At 30.2% G+C, this 19,903-nt stretch overlaps 1 protein-coding gene across 1 annotated transcript; it reads right to left on the reverse strand.

Annotated features, from left to right (window-relative positions):
* Positions 1-7,392: 7,392 nt before the first annotated feature.
* Positions 7,393-9,096, reverse strand: LOC112021033 (UPF0481 protein At3g47200). The gene has a single exon (XM_065775544.1). It carries the CDS (start codon positions 9,094-9,096, stop codon positions 7,600-7,602), a length of 1,497 nt encoding a protein of 498 aa, XP_065631616.1. The 3' UTR covers positions 7,393-7,599.
* Positions 9,097-19,903: the final 10,807 nt, after the last annotated feature.

Consider the following 19,903-nt stretch of genomic DNA (forward strand, 5'->3'; position numbering starts at 1 on the left):
AGTCAAACCTCGAATAATTCTTTAGGTCAACAATGTTTTGGTTGTTAAGGGTATGGTCATGTAAAATCAAAATGTCCTACATTCTTGTGATCAAAGAGTAAAGCTACGAGTGTAACTCTTAGTCATGATGAAGTTTCTGATCATGAGTCTAGTAGTGATGAAGATGGAAACTTCATTGCTTTCATAGCTACTGCTATAGTTGATGAAAGTTTTATGGTTGATGAGAACCCTTTTAATGGGGAACTTTTTGAGAATGTTGATTTGCAAGAAGCTTATAATAAACTCTGCAAGGTTGCTACAAAGGATGTTATAAATGTTGACTTAGGTTTGAAGAAAATTGCTTCTCTTGAACTTGATAAAAAAAATTTGCTGCTAAAATTTTTTGATGCTAATGAATTGATTAATAAAGTGAAGACTAAAAATATGTTGTTACTTGATAAAGTTAAGAACTTGGAACTAAAAATATCTGTTGCTAGATAACAAATAAATAGGTATACTAATTCTAAACTTGATCACATGTTAAGTATTCAAAAGCCTCCCTTAGACAAAACTGGTCTGGATTTTGAAGAAAGTATCTCTGTGTCTGAAACTCAATCCACAAAATTTATTTCTTCTTCTAAGCCCTCCAAGAGTGAGATTGTCAAATCAGTAGAAGTTACACCACCTCTTAAGAAGATTATAGTTGATCTTAAAGAGTCTAAGCTTAAGAATCCTAATTATTTCAAGTTGCAAGCTGCAAAGTGAGCAAATAAGCTAAAAATACATATGCCTCAAGCACAAGATCCTATGGTCCTTATTGGTGAGTTGGTAAAGACGTTAAACCTTTATACCAATCTTGGAGTTGCTCATCATTCTAATATGAATAATAACTCAAATACTAGAGTTGCATCTAAAAGGTTTTGGATGTAAAAGGCTCAATCTAATTGAGTCTTTTTTGACATGATCCTTGCGCTTTATCTCAATATTCCTTGTGACCATTCTCCTTTTGTTGTTGTTGTTGTTGTTGTTGTTGTTGTTTTTTTTTTTTTTTTTTTTTTTTTTTTTTTTTTTTTTTAAGTATTTACATTGCTTAACATTCATGATAAGTTGCTTTTGTTATTCCTTTTAATTTTAATTTTTTTAAAAAAAAAGGGGGAAGGAAGGAATGAAAAATCTATTTTGTATTATTTTTCTTGGACTTGTAATCAAGACTGACCATATTATTCTTACATAACATATTTGTGTACCTTATTTAGCTTGGATGAGCTTATTTTACTGTACTTTTCTAGTTTTAGCTATGTAGTGTATGTTGTGTGGGAGTTGTTTATAGTTTTTGATTACTTGATATTACTTTTGAAGTCACATGCTTTTGATTGTTTGGACTTGATCTTAATGAGAAATATATAAATAACCATCTTACCACTGTTTACTAGCCAATCATGAACACTTTTGTGCATATCATAAGATTTTGTGCTTGAGAAAGTGTAGCACATGCACAAAAAGAATATAAGGTGTAACCTCGAATTAATGCTAAAATTGGTGTGTACATTATTGGGCTATAATAAATTCACAATGAAATAAAATTGGTATGTACATTACTTGGCTAATCTAATAATTTCCAAATAAAATAAAATTGGTGTGTACATTATGAGGCAAAACAAGAAACTTACATTATTGCAAGCTTGTTTTCTAGGAGATGTGAGAGTTATATGATGTAACTCTTTCGGTGATAGTCTCTTTCAAACTTATGTAATGAATTTTGTAGAAATTATGATTTGTCACAATCTACTTATCACCTCATATATATCTTAAGCTATTATTAGTTACACACACTACACAAGTTATTCTTTACTAAACTAAGCACATGATATTGTGTGTGATTTCGTTGTGGCCATCCAAGATTATATATTTCTTGATTTTAATGTAAAATGTGTTTAAAGTTTGAGTTTTTGAGGACAAATTGTTTGAAAAACTTATTTTTAGAAGATCTGGGTTGAATTCAAATGTTTTTGAAAAACTTTTAATCTCATACTCATGCATTTCATTCATGAAATACTGTGCTTTGAGCAGTTTATACATTAAATTGCTCTATTTTTCAAAATTTTGAGTTTTCCAAATTTTCGATTGATCAAAGCTGTTGCTCGACCAATCGAAAATGCAATAAATTTTAGATTTAAATCTACTTGACTCGATCGGTGCTCGATTGATGTTGGATTAATCGAATATGTTTTTCGATCGATCGAAACTAATTTTTGACCAATTGAAATTCGAATAGTGAGTTTAAAAAAAAAAAAAAGGTTTTCTCTTCTCGTGCTCTTCATTTTTTTCAAACTTTTTCAAAACCTTTTCTCACTATTCTCTCCTTAACTGATCCAATCTAAAATTTTTGTCATTTTCTGCCTCAAATCTTCAAGGGTTTTTGTCTTTAAGTGCTTGTAAGTCTCTTTTACTCTTTCTTTTTAATTTATTCACCATTTTCATGCATTTTACTTGAAAATTTTGAACTCGTGATTTTTGGGGTTTTTGAATTTTGGGTTGTTTTTATTTACATTTGATCATTGGGTTTTTGTCCTTAGATGGTATAAACATGATCCTCATGCATTAATTTGATCAATTTTGTGAATTTGGAAAATTTTGTAATTCTAGGGCTTGAAACTTTGTGAAATTGGGGATTTTGTTCAATTGGGCTTAAATTGGTAAAATTGACTTGTGTAATTGATTGATTAACTCATTATATGATGTTTCCTAACTATTATGATGATGAATTGTTCAATTTGGTTTAATTTTTGAAATTGGGCTTTCCAAAATTTGGAGTTTTTGACCTAAAACTCTATGTTCAAGTCAATTGTTGGTTTATAAAGTAGAATTGAACAAATTTCAATGCATTAGAGCATGCATCATGTGTGCATTCATTACATGCATCACATAGATTATTCTTTATTGAGATTTTTGTGGTCTAACTCTCTCTAATGCAGTCTGCCCTTGGCTTTTTGTTTTTTTTCTTTGGTTTCTATTTTTGTCTTTCCTTTCCACCCTTAGCATCATGGTTAGAAAGACTAGAGCAAAGAAAACCACCACCCCTTCTATCTTGGCTTTAGAGAGTGATAGGTTTAGATTTGAGAAAAACCAAGAAAGCTATGAGAAGCTTAACATATTTAGGTCGGTCTGGGCTGAGCGTAAGGTCATACTAGATGAGTTAGATCCGGAGATACGTAGGAAATTTGATTGTAGGGGTTGGTTGCCTCTTTTAGATGTAGATCATCTCCTCCGGCTGCCTTAATTAGAGAGTTTTATTTGAACCTTTCTGTCCACTTCGATGATTCCAATACTCAATATGTGATGAGTTGGATAAGGGGTGATGAGTATGTCATTACTCCTTTTGTAGTGGCTACTGCTCTTGGTGTACCTTTGGTATAGCAGCCCGTGTACCCATACACTAAGACCCCTCATCTTGATGACATTATGTCTTACATCACCAGTACTTCCATAAGTTGGGGTACTGATCCTCATGTCACCTCTTATGAGCTTACTGAGCTTTATTATTTGTTTTTCTGGATTTCTTGTCATTATATTTGGCCTATCTCTCACTTGCACACTGTTCTTATTAAGAGATGTTCATTTTTGTATGCCCTTATGACTAATGCTCCTATGAGTTTTTCTACTTTTTTCATTCGATCTTTAGTTGAGATTCATGGGAATAGTTCTAAATCACCTGGCCTTTTCTTTCCCCTTTTTATTCATAGGATTTTATTACATTAAGGTTTAGAGGATTTTCTTGTGTTCGAGTCTGTGCATATTATAGTTCCCAGAGATGCCACCTTTCTTCAACAAAGAGCAGTTCAGATGAAAGTTAGCTCTAAACACCCTAGAGTCGAGTCTTCTACAGGTGCATCTAGGGCTCCTACATCTGGTGACCCCATTGCTGAGGAGTATGTCGATCCTATTGCTGCTGTTGATCCTCCACTTTCTTCTTCGAGCGATGCTTCTATACATAGTATGCTAGACACTGTCATGACCGTTCAGGATGCGCATGGACAGATTTTGGTTGATGTGCTCATGGAGCTTCAGGCTTTACATGCTGATTTGGTGAGTGCTCGACGGTCTACTCCACCACCTCCTTTTGATGATAAGTCTTGATTGCCCTTTGGCAATTCGTCACAAAAAGGGGGAGTACATATTGTGCATAGAGATAGGGGAAGTTTTTGTTTTGGGGTACATAGATTGTATCTAGGAGATTCTTTGATGTATTTCTTTTTATTTGGCTCATGATGTGATGTATTTATTTTTTATGGGTTGTATATGTTAGGAGGAGACACTATGTTTTGTGTTTCTTTTATTGTTTCTTGTTTCACATGTGATACATTGGTTATTGATTTATATTATGAGGTTATTCATGGTATATGTCTTTTATTTTTTGTTTTGTGAAATCAAGAATTTTCTTTTGTTTTACTTGTATTTTCCACATATGCGTTCATGTGCTTGTTGAGTGTTTCAGGAATATACAGGTTAATTCAGTTGTACTGCTGTCTACACTGGCAACTGATAGATAGTAGTTAGGTTGAATTGTATTTAGGGCATTTTAAATTTAAATGGGCTGTTTTGTAACTTTGAGCATTCTATATTTGTGATGTGTTTTGTCATGGATTGCCACAGGGGGAGTTTGTTAGGTTCTAAGACTTTAGGAACTAAATGTATAAGAACTTCAATTTGTAATGTGTTGGCAAACCATGGTCAAAACTTAGAGTCTAGATTAAGACTTTTCAAAGTGTGTTTATTTGTAAAATTAGAGTCGAGTGATTGTGGGATTTATTTGTCTAAATCTGCAAGGCTCGATCAATCAAAAATTAGGCTCAATCGATCGAACCTCGTGCAAATTAATTTTTTGCGGAATTTTCCAACTTAGTCTAAGCTCGATTTGACGTGTAGGATTTTATGTTTTACTCCAAGTATAAAAGGAAAACCCCTAGCTACATTTTAGTAGACTTTGATGGGCTGTGTGTTGAATCTCTTGTGAAATCTAGAGGTGTTTACCTTCATACACACTTAGGGTTATCAAGATCAAGATTCATATCAAGAACTTAGTGATTGCTTTAGTTCTTGCATAAAGAATTTAAAGAAGATCTGAAACCTTTGAGTGGAGTTTCAAAGTCACAAGTAGGAGTACTTATGGTTGTAGTAGATCAAGGAAAGAAGTAGTCCCTAGACTCGGAGCTGTCACATGGTCGTGGTAGTAAGTTTTCTACTCGAGGTAGTAATAGGATGTTAGTGGTCTAAGTCTTATTGTACAAACTTCGATTCTTTCATAGTGGATCTGTTTTACCTTAAGAATAGCTAGGTTAAATCCTCCCCAGGTTTTTTACCAATTGGTTTTCCTGGGTTATCATATCGTGTGTCCTTTATATTTCTGCATTATTTACATGATATGATTTGCTTGTGTTAATCTAGATCTGAATAATTTATCTAAGTACTCACTTGGCTAAATAACTAGGTTAAACAACTTGTGTTTTAAGGGGTCTAAAGACATACAGCTATGATTTGGGGTTAGCGAAAGCACATTCACACAAACAAGAAAATAAAAATGTCACACAAAACAATAGTATTTAATGTGGCTTGGGAAACTCCAATCCTATATCTATAGGTAAAGTCAACCAAAATTCACTATCAACAATATGAATTACAACACACTTAAACAATGCTCACTACTCATAGAAAGCCTCAAACCCTTTGCAACAAAGTCTATTTAGATGGCTACAATTCAATTCCTTGATGTTCAATAGGGAATATTTTTTAGGAGAATCATTTGCTTCCACACTAATAAATCCTAAACTAATCAAATTAGGAATTTGAGGTAATTTATAACAAATCTCCACTTTGATTCAAATTCTATTAAACAATTTTATATTTTTTTGTAGGAACTACACCTTATTCCAATCAAGTGTTTATTGAAGAATTGATCATTGTTTCCACCTCAAAAGCCAAACTTGTGTACGTTCTAGCTCAAGCCAATGTCAAAGGTGCACTAGAAATAATCTTCTCTTAAACTTCAATTAGATCAACCCTTGAGCTCTAATACTAGTAGCTGTAATTTAGGGTAAGCAGAAGTGCATTTGCACAAACAAGAAATAAAAACATCACATAAGACAATAATATTTAATGTGGTTTGGCAAATTACAAACCAATGTTCAAGGGCAATATCAATCAAAATCCACTATTAGTGATCGATATGAATTACATCCACATTTAACCAAACCTCATAAAACTCATAACCCTCACAACTCACACAAAAAATACTCATAATCCCAAAGCCCAAATATACCCAATAACTCTCTCACACTAACAAAACAAACAAACACTCAACACACATACATGGATATCTATTTACCTAAAAATCTAACAAACCACTTTTTGAATAAATCTACTTATGTTCTTTTAAGAGTCTTCTCCTCTTCTCATGTGGAAGGACCATTGGGCAAAAGCTGTCAAACCTTTTGCAATAATTCCTATTTATAGCACTCCAATCCTATTTAATGATGGACAAGGAATACACATAAACTTCTTCATTAAGCCCCATTTGGTTGAAGTGAAGATAGGAGAGATGGAAAAGGGAAGGAGGACAATAAGGGAAAAAATGATATTTTCCTTTGTTTGGTTTAGTAGATAAAACACAAAAGATAGAAAATAAATGGGAAAAATATCCACCTAGACCCACAAATTTGAGACGAAAATTGAGAAGAAAAGAGGAGAAAAGTAGGGCTTACTTCGTGAATTACACATTTACCCCCTCAAAGTTGACTCTCTATATGTCATATTTTTTTTATGGGAAGTTATGTGCTAGTCCTTATATATATATATATATATACTTTTTTTTTAAAAATTCTTATCATTTTTTTTTTTTAATGAAGTAATCATTGATATATAATTTTTTAATAAAAATATAATGTAGTATTTTTTGTTTTATGTAATTTGGACATAATGGTAAATTTATACCAACTCTATTTTCTATCCTCTAATTTTTTTTCTCAACCAAACAAAAGAGCTTAATTTCCATCCCTCAACTTTTCTATCCTCTCAACCAAATACATATGAGAGAAAAATAAATCTTTTCTATTCCATCTCAAGTTTATATCCTCCCACTTTTCCACTCCTCTAACCAAATGGATCCTAAGGAAATCATTTTATATCAAGAGAAATCATTTGCTTCCGCACTAAGAAAAACACTTTTCATCCACACCAAGAAATCTTAAACCAATCAAGTTAGAAAGGCATAATAGCTCTTTGGGGAATCTAGTTGAATCAACCACATCTTAGTGTCTGTGGTGCTGTCCTTCAATAGGTGCAGTTTTAAGTGATTTTAATTAATATAACTACTGTTTTATTAGGGAACAGAAGATATAACTATTTCATTAGGGAATAGTGGGCACAACTTGATTAGCCGATATATATACGGACACTAGAAGGATGGTGAAACAACGTTTGAAAATTGAAACATCGAAAATGTGCAATAAAAATTACAATTTTTTAGAAAGGAAAAATATCACAAACTAAATAGACCGGCAATTTTGAAAACAACTACAAGCAATGCCAAACTAACAAATAATTGATAATATCACAATGAAAATACTAAATATTCTTGAAGACAAAAGGCCTAAGGAAATTCAAGATAGTCAGAGGCAGGACTATGATTCCAACAACAGTTGCTGTGCCTCTCCAAATATCACGGAAATAGACTGTTCTCAAGGATCCCATATTACGGTTGCAAGCACTCTTATAGTAATTATCAATCCGGGCAGCGAGATTTTTGTAACAAGGATTCTTTTCCGTAATTTCAAGGGCAAGCTTGTTAACCATTTTGGCAACTGCTTTATTGCTGCCTAACGCGTTAACAATAATCCCTTTGTCAACAAGTAACTCGACATCGTCTCTAGTGTTGATAAGAAAATCCAACAGCACAATATAATTGCATATGTAAGCTTCAGATGGATAATGACACTGCTCCAGGGCCATGAGGTTTCGAAAATTGCCTTCAGTTTCGTCATGCACCTCAAGGGATCGCATTCTTAGGAAAGTTTGCGTTTTCAACAAGCACTGACAGCGTTCCAAGAACGGCATGCAATGCAAGAGCCATGAGCAAGTGAGGCAAGGAAGTATGGTGGTGAGGTTACCCACCTCGAATTCTATGTTAAGTAACGGTCCACGTTCGGTATTATCGAATGTCACTCCTGCCTCGTCTAGCTTTCTTGCATTAGGTAGATTTTTAATAAGATTTTCGACTGGACTGGGTGCATTGGACCCAAGGCAAAGGTTGAGGTTGGGTGGAAAGGGGCAAAGATTGAGGTTGGGTGGTGCATTGGACCCAAGGTTGGATGGCAAGTAGAGATATCTCATCATGTCAGTGAAATGGTTGACTTTTTTTTTATCGAAATTTTCAAAGATTTTTTTTTCCTCGTTTTTAGGAAAAAGGAAATTACCTGCAAGCTTCAGAAAGGCGTTATTTTCGTCTTGTTCAGAACTGAAAAATTGTGGGTATAATTTGTCGAGAATAAAAAATGGAAGCTGATTCTCAAGTAATAACAAGTCTCGCGTTATGTAATTCTTCATCAATGGTGTACTTGTTATACAACAGTTTTTATCTTTTCCTCTCATATGGCTTCCATCTTCTCCACTTGCATTGCTTTCATCTTCTTCACGCCCAGCAGACTTTAAGAACAGCTCAACGATAAAGGTAGAATCCAATAGAACCATTTTTACAAAATCTTCACTGCTGATATCAAAGACCTCTGCATAATAATGACGGATCAGTAGTTCATCTGGTTCAATGATCCTTGCTATCTCCTTTTGGGATTTCCCAGTCCGATAACAGAAGTCCTTTAAGTATCTCACTTTTGGCTTTTCCATATCTCTTTGGTAATGAAAAGGGCCTATTGAAATTAGTTTTGGATCGTAGTAGGCTTCGCTTACCTCACGAAGTTTCCGGGGAACCTTGTAGATGCAACACTGAGGCCACTGGACTGGCTCCATGATTAATGGAACGTCAATAATCAGCTCGTCGCATCTCACTTCTTTTGCAAGTGTATCGGATAAAGAAAAAACTTCTTTTCTAAATGAATCGGTAGCCATCTTTTCCATGAATGATCAAAGTCCACTTTTCCTATTGACAGATAAACAACAATCATTAGCTAACACTAGGATAGAGTCATTTTTTTCCAAAGCTTATTTTCAGTTAACAAAGTTTTTTTTTTTTTTTTTTTCTCCCACTCACCCAATCCGACCTACCACAATTCTAACACAACGAAGAATTCTCACACACAACACAAATGGGGTCAAAGTCAAACTCGTACTAACTTGCCACCACTAAGGATGGAATAAAATTTGGGCAACGATCTATATACAAACCCAACGGGTCAAGGCACGCTATACCATTAAACTACATAACGTATTATATTTGTACTTCAGCACTATACCTACTCATATAAAACTGAGTCCTACCTACAGTTTTACATAAATTACTGAAGAAAAGGGTCTATGGGGTTAATATTATAACGGAATTTAATATGAAATGTTAAAATAAAAATTTTGAAATATAAGTTGTTAAGATAAAAATAAACCTAAATTTTAACTACCAAAAGTATATTTTAGTCTTATATAATATAATCCAATTGCATCAATTTATATCATAATATATATAAAACCGAAATCATTTGAATTTTGACCAACTTCACAGTTTTACAAGTCATTATTCTAATATACTTTTTAATTAAATTTAAGTCCTATTATTCTGTCTTTAACTCTGTATTAGAATCTTAGCAAATTACATTTTCTTTAAATAATAAAATATATATATACAAATAATCATAATAGGGAAATATTAACGAGTGCCCTTAGGGCACTAATTAATAATCAATTTAAAGAAAATTTTTATGAAAAATGAAAAAAAAGTAATTAATATTTTGACAACTTTTTTCATTTCGCATAAAAGTGGTATCAAAACTTTCATAAAATAAATTATTAACCAGTGTCCTAAGAGCACTTGTTAGCATTTCTCATCATAATAAATGCCTAATACTAGAATATATGATTTTAAAGACAAATATAATCATAATAAATATCTATTAATAACTAGAAAATGTTCGATTCCAACTACCAATAGGAAGATGATATATGTTATGTTTTGTGTAATGCACTTAACTCACTTGGTTGGATACACTTGATAATAATAAATGTTATCTTTCTATTAGTGATTGGTGCGAAAGTCTACAATTTTTTTTTCCCTTTATAACTATCATAGTTATCACATTTTTTATTTAAAAAACAATTAAAAGTGACAAAAATTCATATGACATTAAACTTTAGTGTTCATATATTGCAAGAGCTACAAACTAATTTTACTATTACTACAAAAAAACAAAGAAAAAAAAAAGAAAAAAGAAAAAGAATAAGTTGTAAAAAGCTAAATAATATTTTGTAATATAATGATTTTAATTTTTTAATGTAGGCATCACAATTGTCAATAAAGTAATTCCTGATAAATTTATTGACAAAAATATATATAAATATATACTAGAACCCACTTTTACAAAAGGGTAAAATTTAGATACAGTATTTATGTATTGTTCCTTAGATTTTCCTCTTAAAATTCAATCATGTTGCAGTACTTAACTAAAAATGCACTTCCATCCCTTGAGAAAAAATCCACGTAGCTAAATTTTAAGAAATAAACCTAAGAAACAGTACCTAAGTACTGTACTTAAGTTTTGTCATTTACAAATATATTAGTTAAAACTTGTTATTTAAAACTTATGGAGTCAAGTAGTAAAGTTTAGCAATTTGACTTAACTTATAGAGTATCGATTTAAATAATAACATTGAGAGATTTAATACTTGAGTCACTTTAATCATGTTTAGGTAGTTCTCAATTGCTCAAAAAAAAAAAGGTAGTTCTCAAAATTTAAAAGTCAAATCTAGCTAGTTACTCGTATGGTTGATATAGAAATGAATAATTTTTTAGATTAAAAATAAAGGGTTTGGCTCCAAATCTCTTCCCCATTTATATAAGGATATATATATATATAAGGTTAATTTAAACATCCCTACATCCCATCCCCTTCTCTCTATCCCAGTTCCCAACACAACAAATTTTCCAAAAAAAAAAATAGGACAAGATTTTTCTCTGAACTAATTTGGATAAAAACCGTTCAAACTCCTTATAGATGTTTTTATTATATATAACTTTTAAAAACCTAACCGTTTGATTGCATTTACTTTATTTTCTTAATACACATGTCAAATTTTGTTTAAATTGAATGTTATTTACTATTTGATCAATAACTTATTTTTTAAATTTAAATATTTGATTGATGATATAACTATTGATTTTTGATCTTGTTCTTGTTGAAATTTTACAAGTATAAAGAATATAATAAAAATATGCAATCCAACAATTAAGGTTATTTTGGTAACAGTTTTTGCTTTCTATTTTTAAAAAACTTGTTTTTGGAAATATAAAGAAAAAAAAATTCCTTGTATTTTTGAAATCAAAAACATGTTTGATTAGTTGAAATTAAAAAGAATTTTTTTTTAAAAGAAAAAATAGAAAATAACAAAATATTTTGTAATTAGGAATTGAATTCTAATGCTAACTCATTAAATAAGACAAATTTATTAAATTAAATGTGTTTTTTCATTAACTTTTAAAAATTAGAAACTGAAAATAGCATTTTGCATGTTTTCAATTTCCTTCACAATAAGTTTCGAGGACAGTTTTTATTTTCCGTCTATTTTGGATTGCCAAACAAGTTTTTAGTCTCAAAAATAAAATAGAATTGTTTTTGAAAGTAAAAAATAAGGGAAAAAGAAAGTTACCAAACATATCCTAAATTTTTAAAATTCAAATTCAACAAAAATACATAGGAAACGTGGTTTCTCGCCAGATAAACCTTTTCCGAAAGAATATATAGTAAGTACTGAAATGAGAAGGTAAGAACCTGCAAACTTCACTGGAAAGAAATGCTTGTATTTCTTGAGATACCTCCTCTAAAATACCATCACACTCATTTGTAGTCTGTCTCTTTTTGTTGATTATGTGCCTTGATCTCTTCCACTTGCACTCTTATATATAGTAGGTGTGGTATGTCCAGACTGTCCCAATCCCAATCACCAATCTCCTTTTCTCTCCAAATCAGCCGCAATAATGTTTAGTCACGTCGGGCAACAATGCATGATAGGGGACCAATGTTACCATATATGTATTGTTTTATTTTACTCTAAAAAAAGGCCAAAAGATACCCCTTTTTTTTTCTATCTTTTATCTCCACACACACCAAAAAAAAAAAAAAAAAACTTGCTATTAATTTGTTCATTAGTCATTCATTAAGGACCATTGCCATTGCCCTTCCTTATTGTTGTAACTATTGATTTTTTTTTTTAACTGCTACATAATGTTTACAAGCTAACAAGACAATAAATTAATGTGATTAATTTTACATCAGCAACATAATAAATAAAGTTAACGAATGCTTTAAGGACATCAATTTAGAAAATACTTTTAGAAACTTTTTATGGAAAAATAAAAAAGAAACTAACTTTTCAATATTTTTTTTATATTTCTCGTAAAAGTTGTATTAAAACTTTCCTAAAATTATCTATTAACAAATGTCCTAAGAGCACCTGTTAACCGGGCACATAAATAAATTTCTTAATTACTTTTTAGTTATATTTTATAAAATGATACATCAGTTTATAAGAGCATTCACATTAGTCTCAGGAAAATTTTAGTTAAACAATGGAATGTGACTATGTTAGTTCCCTATTTATTAAATAATCAATGTTTGAGAAATATATACAAAATGTTTATTATTTATTAATATTTGATATTTATAAACATTTTATGGATTTTTAGGTTTTGTTTACTCATATTTAGTTGTTTTAGTTTTTATTTAAGTTAAAATAAGATTCTTATATAGTAGTATATTAAGGATATATATTCTTAGGAATATTTTTACTTATGAATTATGTTTGGGTAAAATACATTTTTGGTCCTTATTTTTTACACCGTATATTAATTTAGTCTCTAACCTTTCAATTATGTCAATTTGGTTGTTAATCTTTCAGTACCATGTCAATTTATTCCCTGCTATTATCTTTTGGATGGAAATTATTGTCGTGGCTAACAACCAAAATAAAATTTTAGTTTTCGTTGATGTGTGATGTAGAATAGACAGCACATGTCTTCCTGGAGTAGCAGGGGCAATGGAAGTCATAATGTAAGATCAAGGGGGGGTGCCAGTAGAGACCATCGAGGCGATAGTGTCGAAATTGCATGAAATTTGGCAGGTTGAAGGGAAACGACATTCTGATTCAGACTTGAGTTAACTTGAGTGTCACCTACATTTAGACAAATTCCTTTGTTAAGGCCCCGAAAACAATATTTTTGCTATTTATAGTAATAATTGTTTTTCCTTAATAACTTTTAGTTTAAAAGTCAGAATAAGTTCCCATTTATTTTAAGACGTCTCTTAGAGACAGTATTTTCAATTTCCACAATTATCTTAATTTTTCTATTTTTGGAAAAAATCATTTTTTTGCCACCTGATTACGTGATTAGCATGAATTAGAGTTTTTGGGCATTGCCCTAGCCGCCCTAGGGTTTCTTTTACTATTTAACCAAATTGTAGTCTCTAGGGATATTTAGTTTTTAGAGTTATAAAATGGAGACTTTGTCTATTTTTGTGGGGTGAATTAATTCCTGATTTATCATCTTGTGGATTCAAGAAACCCCTCATGAATTTGAGGTTTACTACCCAAGAACTAATAGTTTATTTTCTTTCCATCAAAGAGAGAATCGTGAGTGCTTTCTTCTAACTTTCATGACATCAATGTGGCAATACACTAGTTTTTTATTTTGGCTGTTTGCCATGTCAATAATTTCCGTCCAAGAGATAATAGAAGGGACTAAATTGACATGACATTGAAAGTTTAGGGACCAAATTGACACAATTAAAAGGTTAAGGACCAAATTCAAATATGGTGTAAATGACATATAAGTTGGTCATAAGCTTAAAAATGAAAATTGAAATTTTTGTATCAATTAATTTTTCAACTATTTTTTTCTTACTTTCATATGATAGATCTTATAGTAAAATTCTTCTTTTGAGTATTCAAGAGAATCATGACTCTAGGTCAAATTTTTCCTTCACATGAATATTAAACAAGTCACATGAATATTAAAAAAATATTAAAATTCTTCTATGTGTATTATTTAAACAAGTCACATGAATATTAAAAAAATGTTATATGACTAAAAGTACACGCAAATTCTCTTTTCAACCACCACATAGATAGAGGGGTAGGCTCCATTTAGTTCAATTAGTAAAGCCTCTTGTCATCAAATAAGAGATATAGGGTTCAAACCCCGCCTTCTTGACCTGATGATAAAAAACATGCATTATAGGTTGAAATTTTATCTTATCTGTTAATTTATAAAATAAAATTAAAAAAAAAAAAAAAAAAACTCTATCTGGTTGGAGGAATTTTCCTGCTAACCGATTTCACACATTCTTTTTGGGTTGAACTAAAATAGTAAAATGGTAGATCACATTTTCAAATACATATGTAAAACTTTTATACATGTAGTTATGTACCATGTAGTCTCACCCACAAATTAATGAAATTTGCTCCCACCTCTCTATGTCAATTTGTTTCATTAAATGCTAGCATGTTAGTTTGTTTCATCTCTTGAAAGTTGAAAGAGATAAGATAAGGGGCCACGTGTCAATATTTTACAATTGCAAGGATTGACTTCTATAAAACTGTGTTTGGTTGGATGGAAAGCATGTAAAAATATGTTTTTAAATGAAAATATTTTGTGTGTTTCTAAAAATGTCTTGAAAAATATTTTCATTTGATTGATTGAGTTCCTAAAAATATTATACAAAACATATTTTTACTAAAAATTCTATGGATCTTTAGGTTTTGTTTACCCATTTTTAATTGTTTTTAGTTTTTATTTAAGTTAAAATAAGGTTCTTATATTGTAGTATATTTAAGATATATATTCTTAGGAATATTTTTATTTATGAATTAAGTTTATATAACATATAAGTTGGTCGTAATCTTAAAAACGAAAATTGAAATTTTCATATCAATAAAATTTTCAACTTTTTTTTTCTTTTCATATGATAGATTTTATAGTTAAATTCTTCTTTTGTGCATTTGAGAGAATCCTTCATGACTCTAGATTAAATTTTTCCTTCACATGAATATTAAACAAGTCATATGAATATTAAAAAATATTAAAATTTTTATACATATATTATTTAAACAAGTCGCATGAATATTAAAAAAAATGTTATATGACTAAAAGAACACGCAGATTGTCTTTTCAACCACCACATAGAGGGGTGGGCTCTATTTAGTTTAACTGGTAAAACATTTTGTCATCAAATAAGAGATCTATGTTTCGAATCCCACCTTCTTGGCCTAATGATAGAGAACAATCATCATAAAACGTGCATTATAAGTTGAAATTCTATCTTATCTTTAAAAAAAAAAAAAAAAAAACCTCTATCTGGTTGAAGGAATTTTCCTACCAACCAATTTCACACGTTTCATTCTGGGCTAAACTCTAATAGAAAATGGTACATCACATTTTCAAATACAATATGAAGAAACAAAGACTTGGTCCTACTGACTGCAACTACAACAATGTGAAATGAAGACTTCCAGTTAATTTGGTCATCAATTAAGGGACCTTTGTCATTGTCGTTTGATCAAAGGGGAAACGCTCCTTTCACAAAATGAGACTTACATTCTATGAAAGGAGCAATTCATCACTTAAAAGAGATGAGATAAGGGGCCACGCGTCAATATTTTGCAATTGCAAGGATTGACTTCTTTGTTTTTGTGAACATAAAATTGTGTTTGGTTGGATGGAAAACATGTTAAAATATATTTTTTTTAAAAGAAAATATTTTAAGCGGTTTTGAAAATGCTCCGAATTTTTTTTTTTTTGGTTGAGTTCTTAAAATGTAATAAAAAACATATTTTTTACAACTTTTTCGCATTGTCTCATCTTCCAAGCAAGTTAGTGGGGGATGGTGATTGCATGACTAATAATGATGATTGGGGGTAGAGGATTAGTTGAGACTTGAGAGCAATGGTTCAACATGAACAAAGTTTGTCTCCAAACTTGAATAATGTTTCTGAACCACTCAAACAATGAGTTTTATTTTATTTTATTTTATTTATTTATATTTATTTTATTTATTTTTTATCCTAGTGCAGTACTGAGTATGTAATGATAGGGGTGGGCCCTGCTTTTCCACAAGTTCAATTACCTTTTTAGAATCATAGTGGAGATATGTCAATGGTCTACTATTTAGGCACGTTATCTGATAATCCGATAAAAGGACCCATGTTTCTTCCTTCTGACACGTTAAAACGTTATCTGATAATCGATATATGGACCCATATTTATTCCATCTGAAATAGTTACTAAGGTTATTCCCTTGTGATTTGTGTTATGTATTGGGTGAAATGTTCCGCATGCATGCTTCCCTAGGTGGACTAGCTCTTCGGCCGAATACCTTAGACATATTCACCACAGTGGATCAAGTGTGCGTTTGGTATTAATTATTTTTACTAGTTTATTTTACTATTTAATTTTTTTTGGCTACTATTCATGAGTGGCGTTGAGATAAATTATTTTACACCTAACACTTATCAATTAGTTTAAATGCACAGTCTTGAACTTTCTACATTAGTCCATGTCAATTGATTAGGTGTTGAAAACCCTAAATTTCCAACGAAAGTTTGACTATAAGGGTTAATCATGCAAGCCTTTACAACGTGAATATGCAGATCTATGGGTCTTCAGAAAAGCCCTTCATCTTTTGCCCGCTCACAAAGTGAGGAACACGTGGAATCTTTTGGCCCTTCCTTTTTGCAATAGCACAATGTGAATCATGTGATGTGTGTGTTTCACTTTCAAGTTTCATCCTCTCATTCAGGAAAAAACGAAAAAAGAAAAAAGCAAAGAAAGACTTCAGACTCCAGTCCACATATTATATGAACTATTTTTGGTACGTGGAAATTTTTTTGCGAAGGTAAACAGTCCATAGAGTTGTTGGTTTCTTTAGAGAAAGACTTCATATTCCCGTCAAGATATTATATTATATTATATTATATCCAATAGTTTATACCTTTTTTTTTTTTTTTTTTTTTTAAATTTAGAGAAATTTGTCGGTTTCTAATTATTGTTTTTTTATCATTAAACCAACTTATCAATTAATATTTAGTATATACAAAAATTGAATTTTGAATTTCTTATTCAACTACGAGAGATTCTACAAATTAAACTAACTAAAACCTACTAGAGATGAACAATACATATTTGATTGCCTGATTGGCAATCAATCATTTTGATTTTCAAGAATTCTTACTTGCCATTGTAGGATTGGGATTCTCTAATTAAAGTTTTAAGTTTTAGGAAATTTCCAATGAGAAATACATGGTTAAATTTTATTATGTCATTAACACTTAATAGATTTAATTCTTTTTATTAAAATATTGATGATATAATGAAGTGTGCCTTTGGGATTAGACTATAAAGCTAATTTTTAGTATTTTATTTTTTGACTACAGCAAAAAGTTAGATAATCAGTTTTGAAATGAACATAGAATTTAATTCATTTTTAAAATATTGATAAGATTTTAGAATATATATATATATATATATGTTGACATTAATTCAAGAATTCTAAAAATATTATTAATGCATAGTTCTCATTTATTTCTCTGGAATGAAACAATAGTAACTCGTATCATTTGGTGATAGGCCTAGCCAACATGATTATTGGTTAACAATCTAATGTGCTTGGGATTAGTTCATAAGTTAGTTTTTTGGTTTTCATTTTTTTATGTATAACTTTCTAAAACTTTAATATTTCTTATTTTTACTCACTTTTACAAAGTATAAGTATACATTAAAATATTTTCAGTAAAAAGTGTTCAACAAAAAGACTAAATAAGTTGTTCTCTACATACAAATGTCGGTGAGAGTTTAAAAAAACCAATGGCAATGTACGTTGGTGATAGTTCAAGTGGTCATGAATAATGCTCAACAACCAAACAATGTTTAGACTTGCATCTTAAATATTATAAAATTGGTATTAGAATTTTTCTAATAGAGTTCAATAACAAACGCAATAAGAGCACTTGTTAACCTAATAAAATTTGTCTACAAATTTGGTTATAACTTAAGCTATAATTTCACTCAATATCTTTTATTGAATATGAATTTTGACAAATCTACTATTGGATTAAATTTTTTTTCTTATATCTTTCATACTTGCAAAATTTTCAGGAGATTAAAAATCAATCACCATGTCATCAATCATTTATTTGATTTTGAAAGTTTTTATAGTTTAATATTATGCACAAAAAATAAGTTTATGAATCATATAATAAATAATATCTGATTGACACAAAATTTGACATATATGTTAAGAGTATAAAAAATATATAATCTAACGATTAGATTTTCAAAATATGCAGTTATGTTCATTTTTTTAGTTGAAGTTGTAGTATTAGGTTACAACCAAGTTTCTAACCAAACATTGTCCGTTAACCAGACCCAATTAATATAACCTCAAAAAGGTAATTATTAACAATTAAAAAAAAAAAAAAAACTTGGACACAAAAAAAAAAAATGAAAAAATGAAAAAAAATAAATAAATAAAAAGAGATAAGATAAAGGGTCACACGTCAATATAATATTATGTAATTGCTAGGATTGGCATCTTTTTTTTTTTAGAGAAAGTTTTAACCTATGACGTCCGCTCCTAATAATAGTTATTTATCATCAGACCAAGACACTAATCAATTTTTGGTATAGACGGGGATTGAACTCCAGATCTCTAATTTAACTATCAGAGACTTTACCAGTTGAGCCAGCTGAGACCCACAGCTAGGATTGGCATCTTGTTTTGTGAACATATGTCACAATTAAATTAATGTGAGTTCTAGTTCTTATAAAAAAATAAAATAAAATAATTTTGGGTTTTAGTTAACTCATCTAGTAAAGTCTCTTTTCGTAAAATAAGTGATCTACCAACACCAAAAATCATTGGATGATAATGAACAATTGTTAGGAGTGTACACCATAAGTTCAAACTATATTTCAAAAAAAAAAAAATCATAATTAAATTAAGATAAGTGCTACGTCCACAACATTTTTACAACATTTTCACAATAAAACATAAGTGGTTAGTTGTTATTGGTTCAAATTTGAACCTAAGACTAAGATTATTTTTTACCTCAACAATAACAACAGTAACAACCTATCACTTAAGATTTATTATAAAAATGTTGTGAAAATGTTGTAGACATATCATTTCTTTTAAATTAAACTTTTTTTTTTAGCCAAAAAAAAAAACTGTGTTTTTATTTTATATATGTAATTATTATTTTTTTTTTTTTGGAGAATCTAATTTATAAGTGAATAAAATAATTTGAAAATTAACAGGAAAGTGGTCCTATTTTTTAGGCAATGTTTTAGTGGGAGTTATGATTGTTCTTTAGTTTTGTCTTTGCTTAAACATAGGAGTGTAAAAGCATTTTTGAACTAAAAAAATTGAGGAATCCAAACAATAGAAACCTCTTAAATAGTAGTATAAATAACTGACCCTTTCATTTTAAAAATAAATAAGATTTTTATGTACATCTCAACTATCAAGAACCATCAAGATGTACAATGAAATCTCCCTCACTAATAACATTTTTAATATATTTTTATTATTTTATTGAAAATGGGATTTGTAGGTGTTTTTCTTATTTCCAGCCCACTTAAATCCTGTTGTGCATGGCATTGGACCACCCCAACACTAGGTGACACATNTGTTTTCTCAAAGCAATGATGGATCAACATACT

This window comes from Quercus suber, unplaced genomic scaffold (assembly GCF_002906115.3).
Source record: "Quercus suber isolate HL8 unplaced genomic scaffold, Cork oak 2.0 scaffold_114, whole genome shotgun sequence".
NCBI classification, from domain to species: Eukaryota; Viridiplantae; Streptophyta; class Magnoliopsida; order Fagales; family Fagaceae; genus Quercus; species Quercus suber.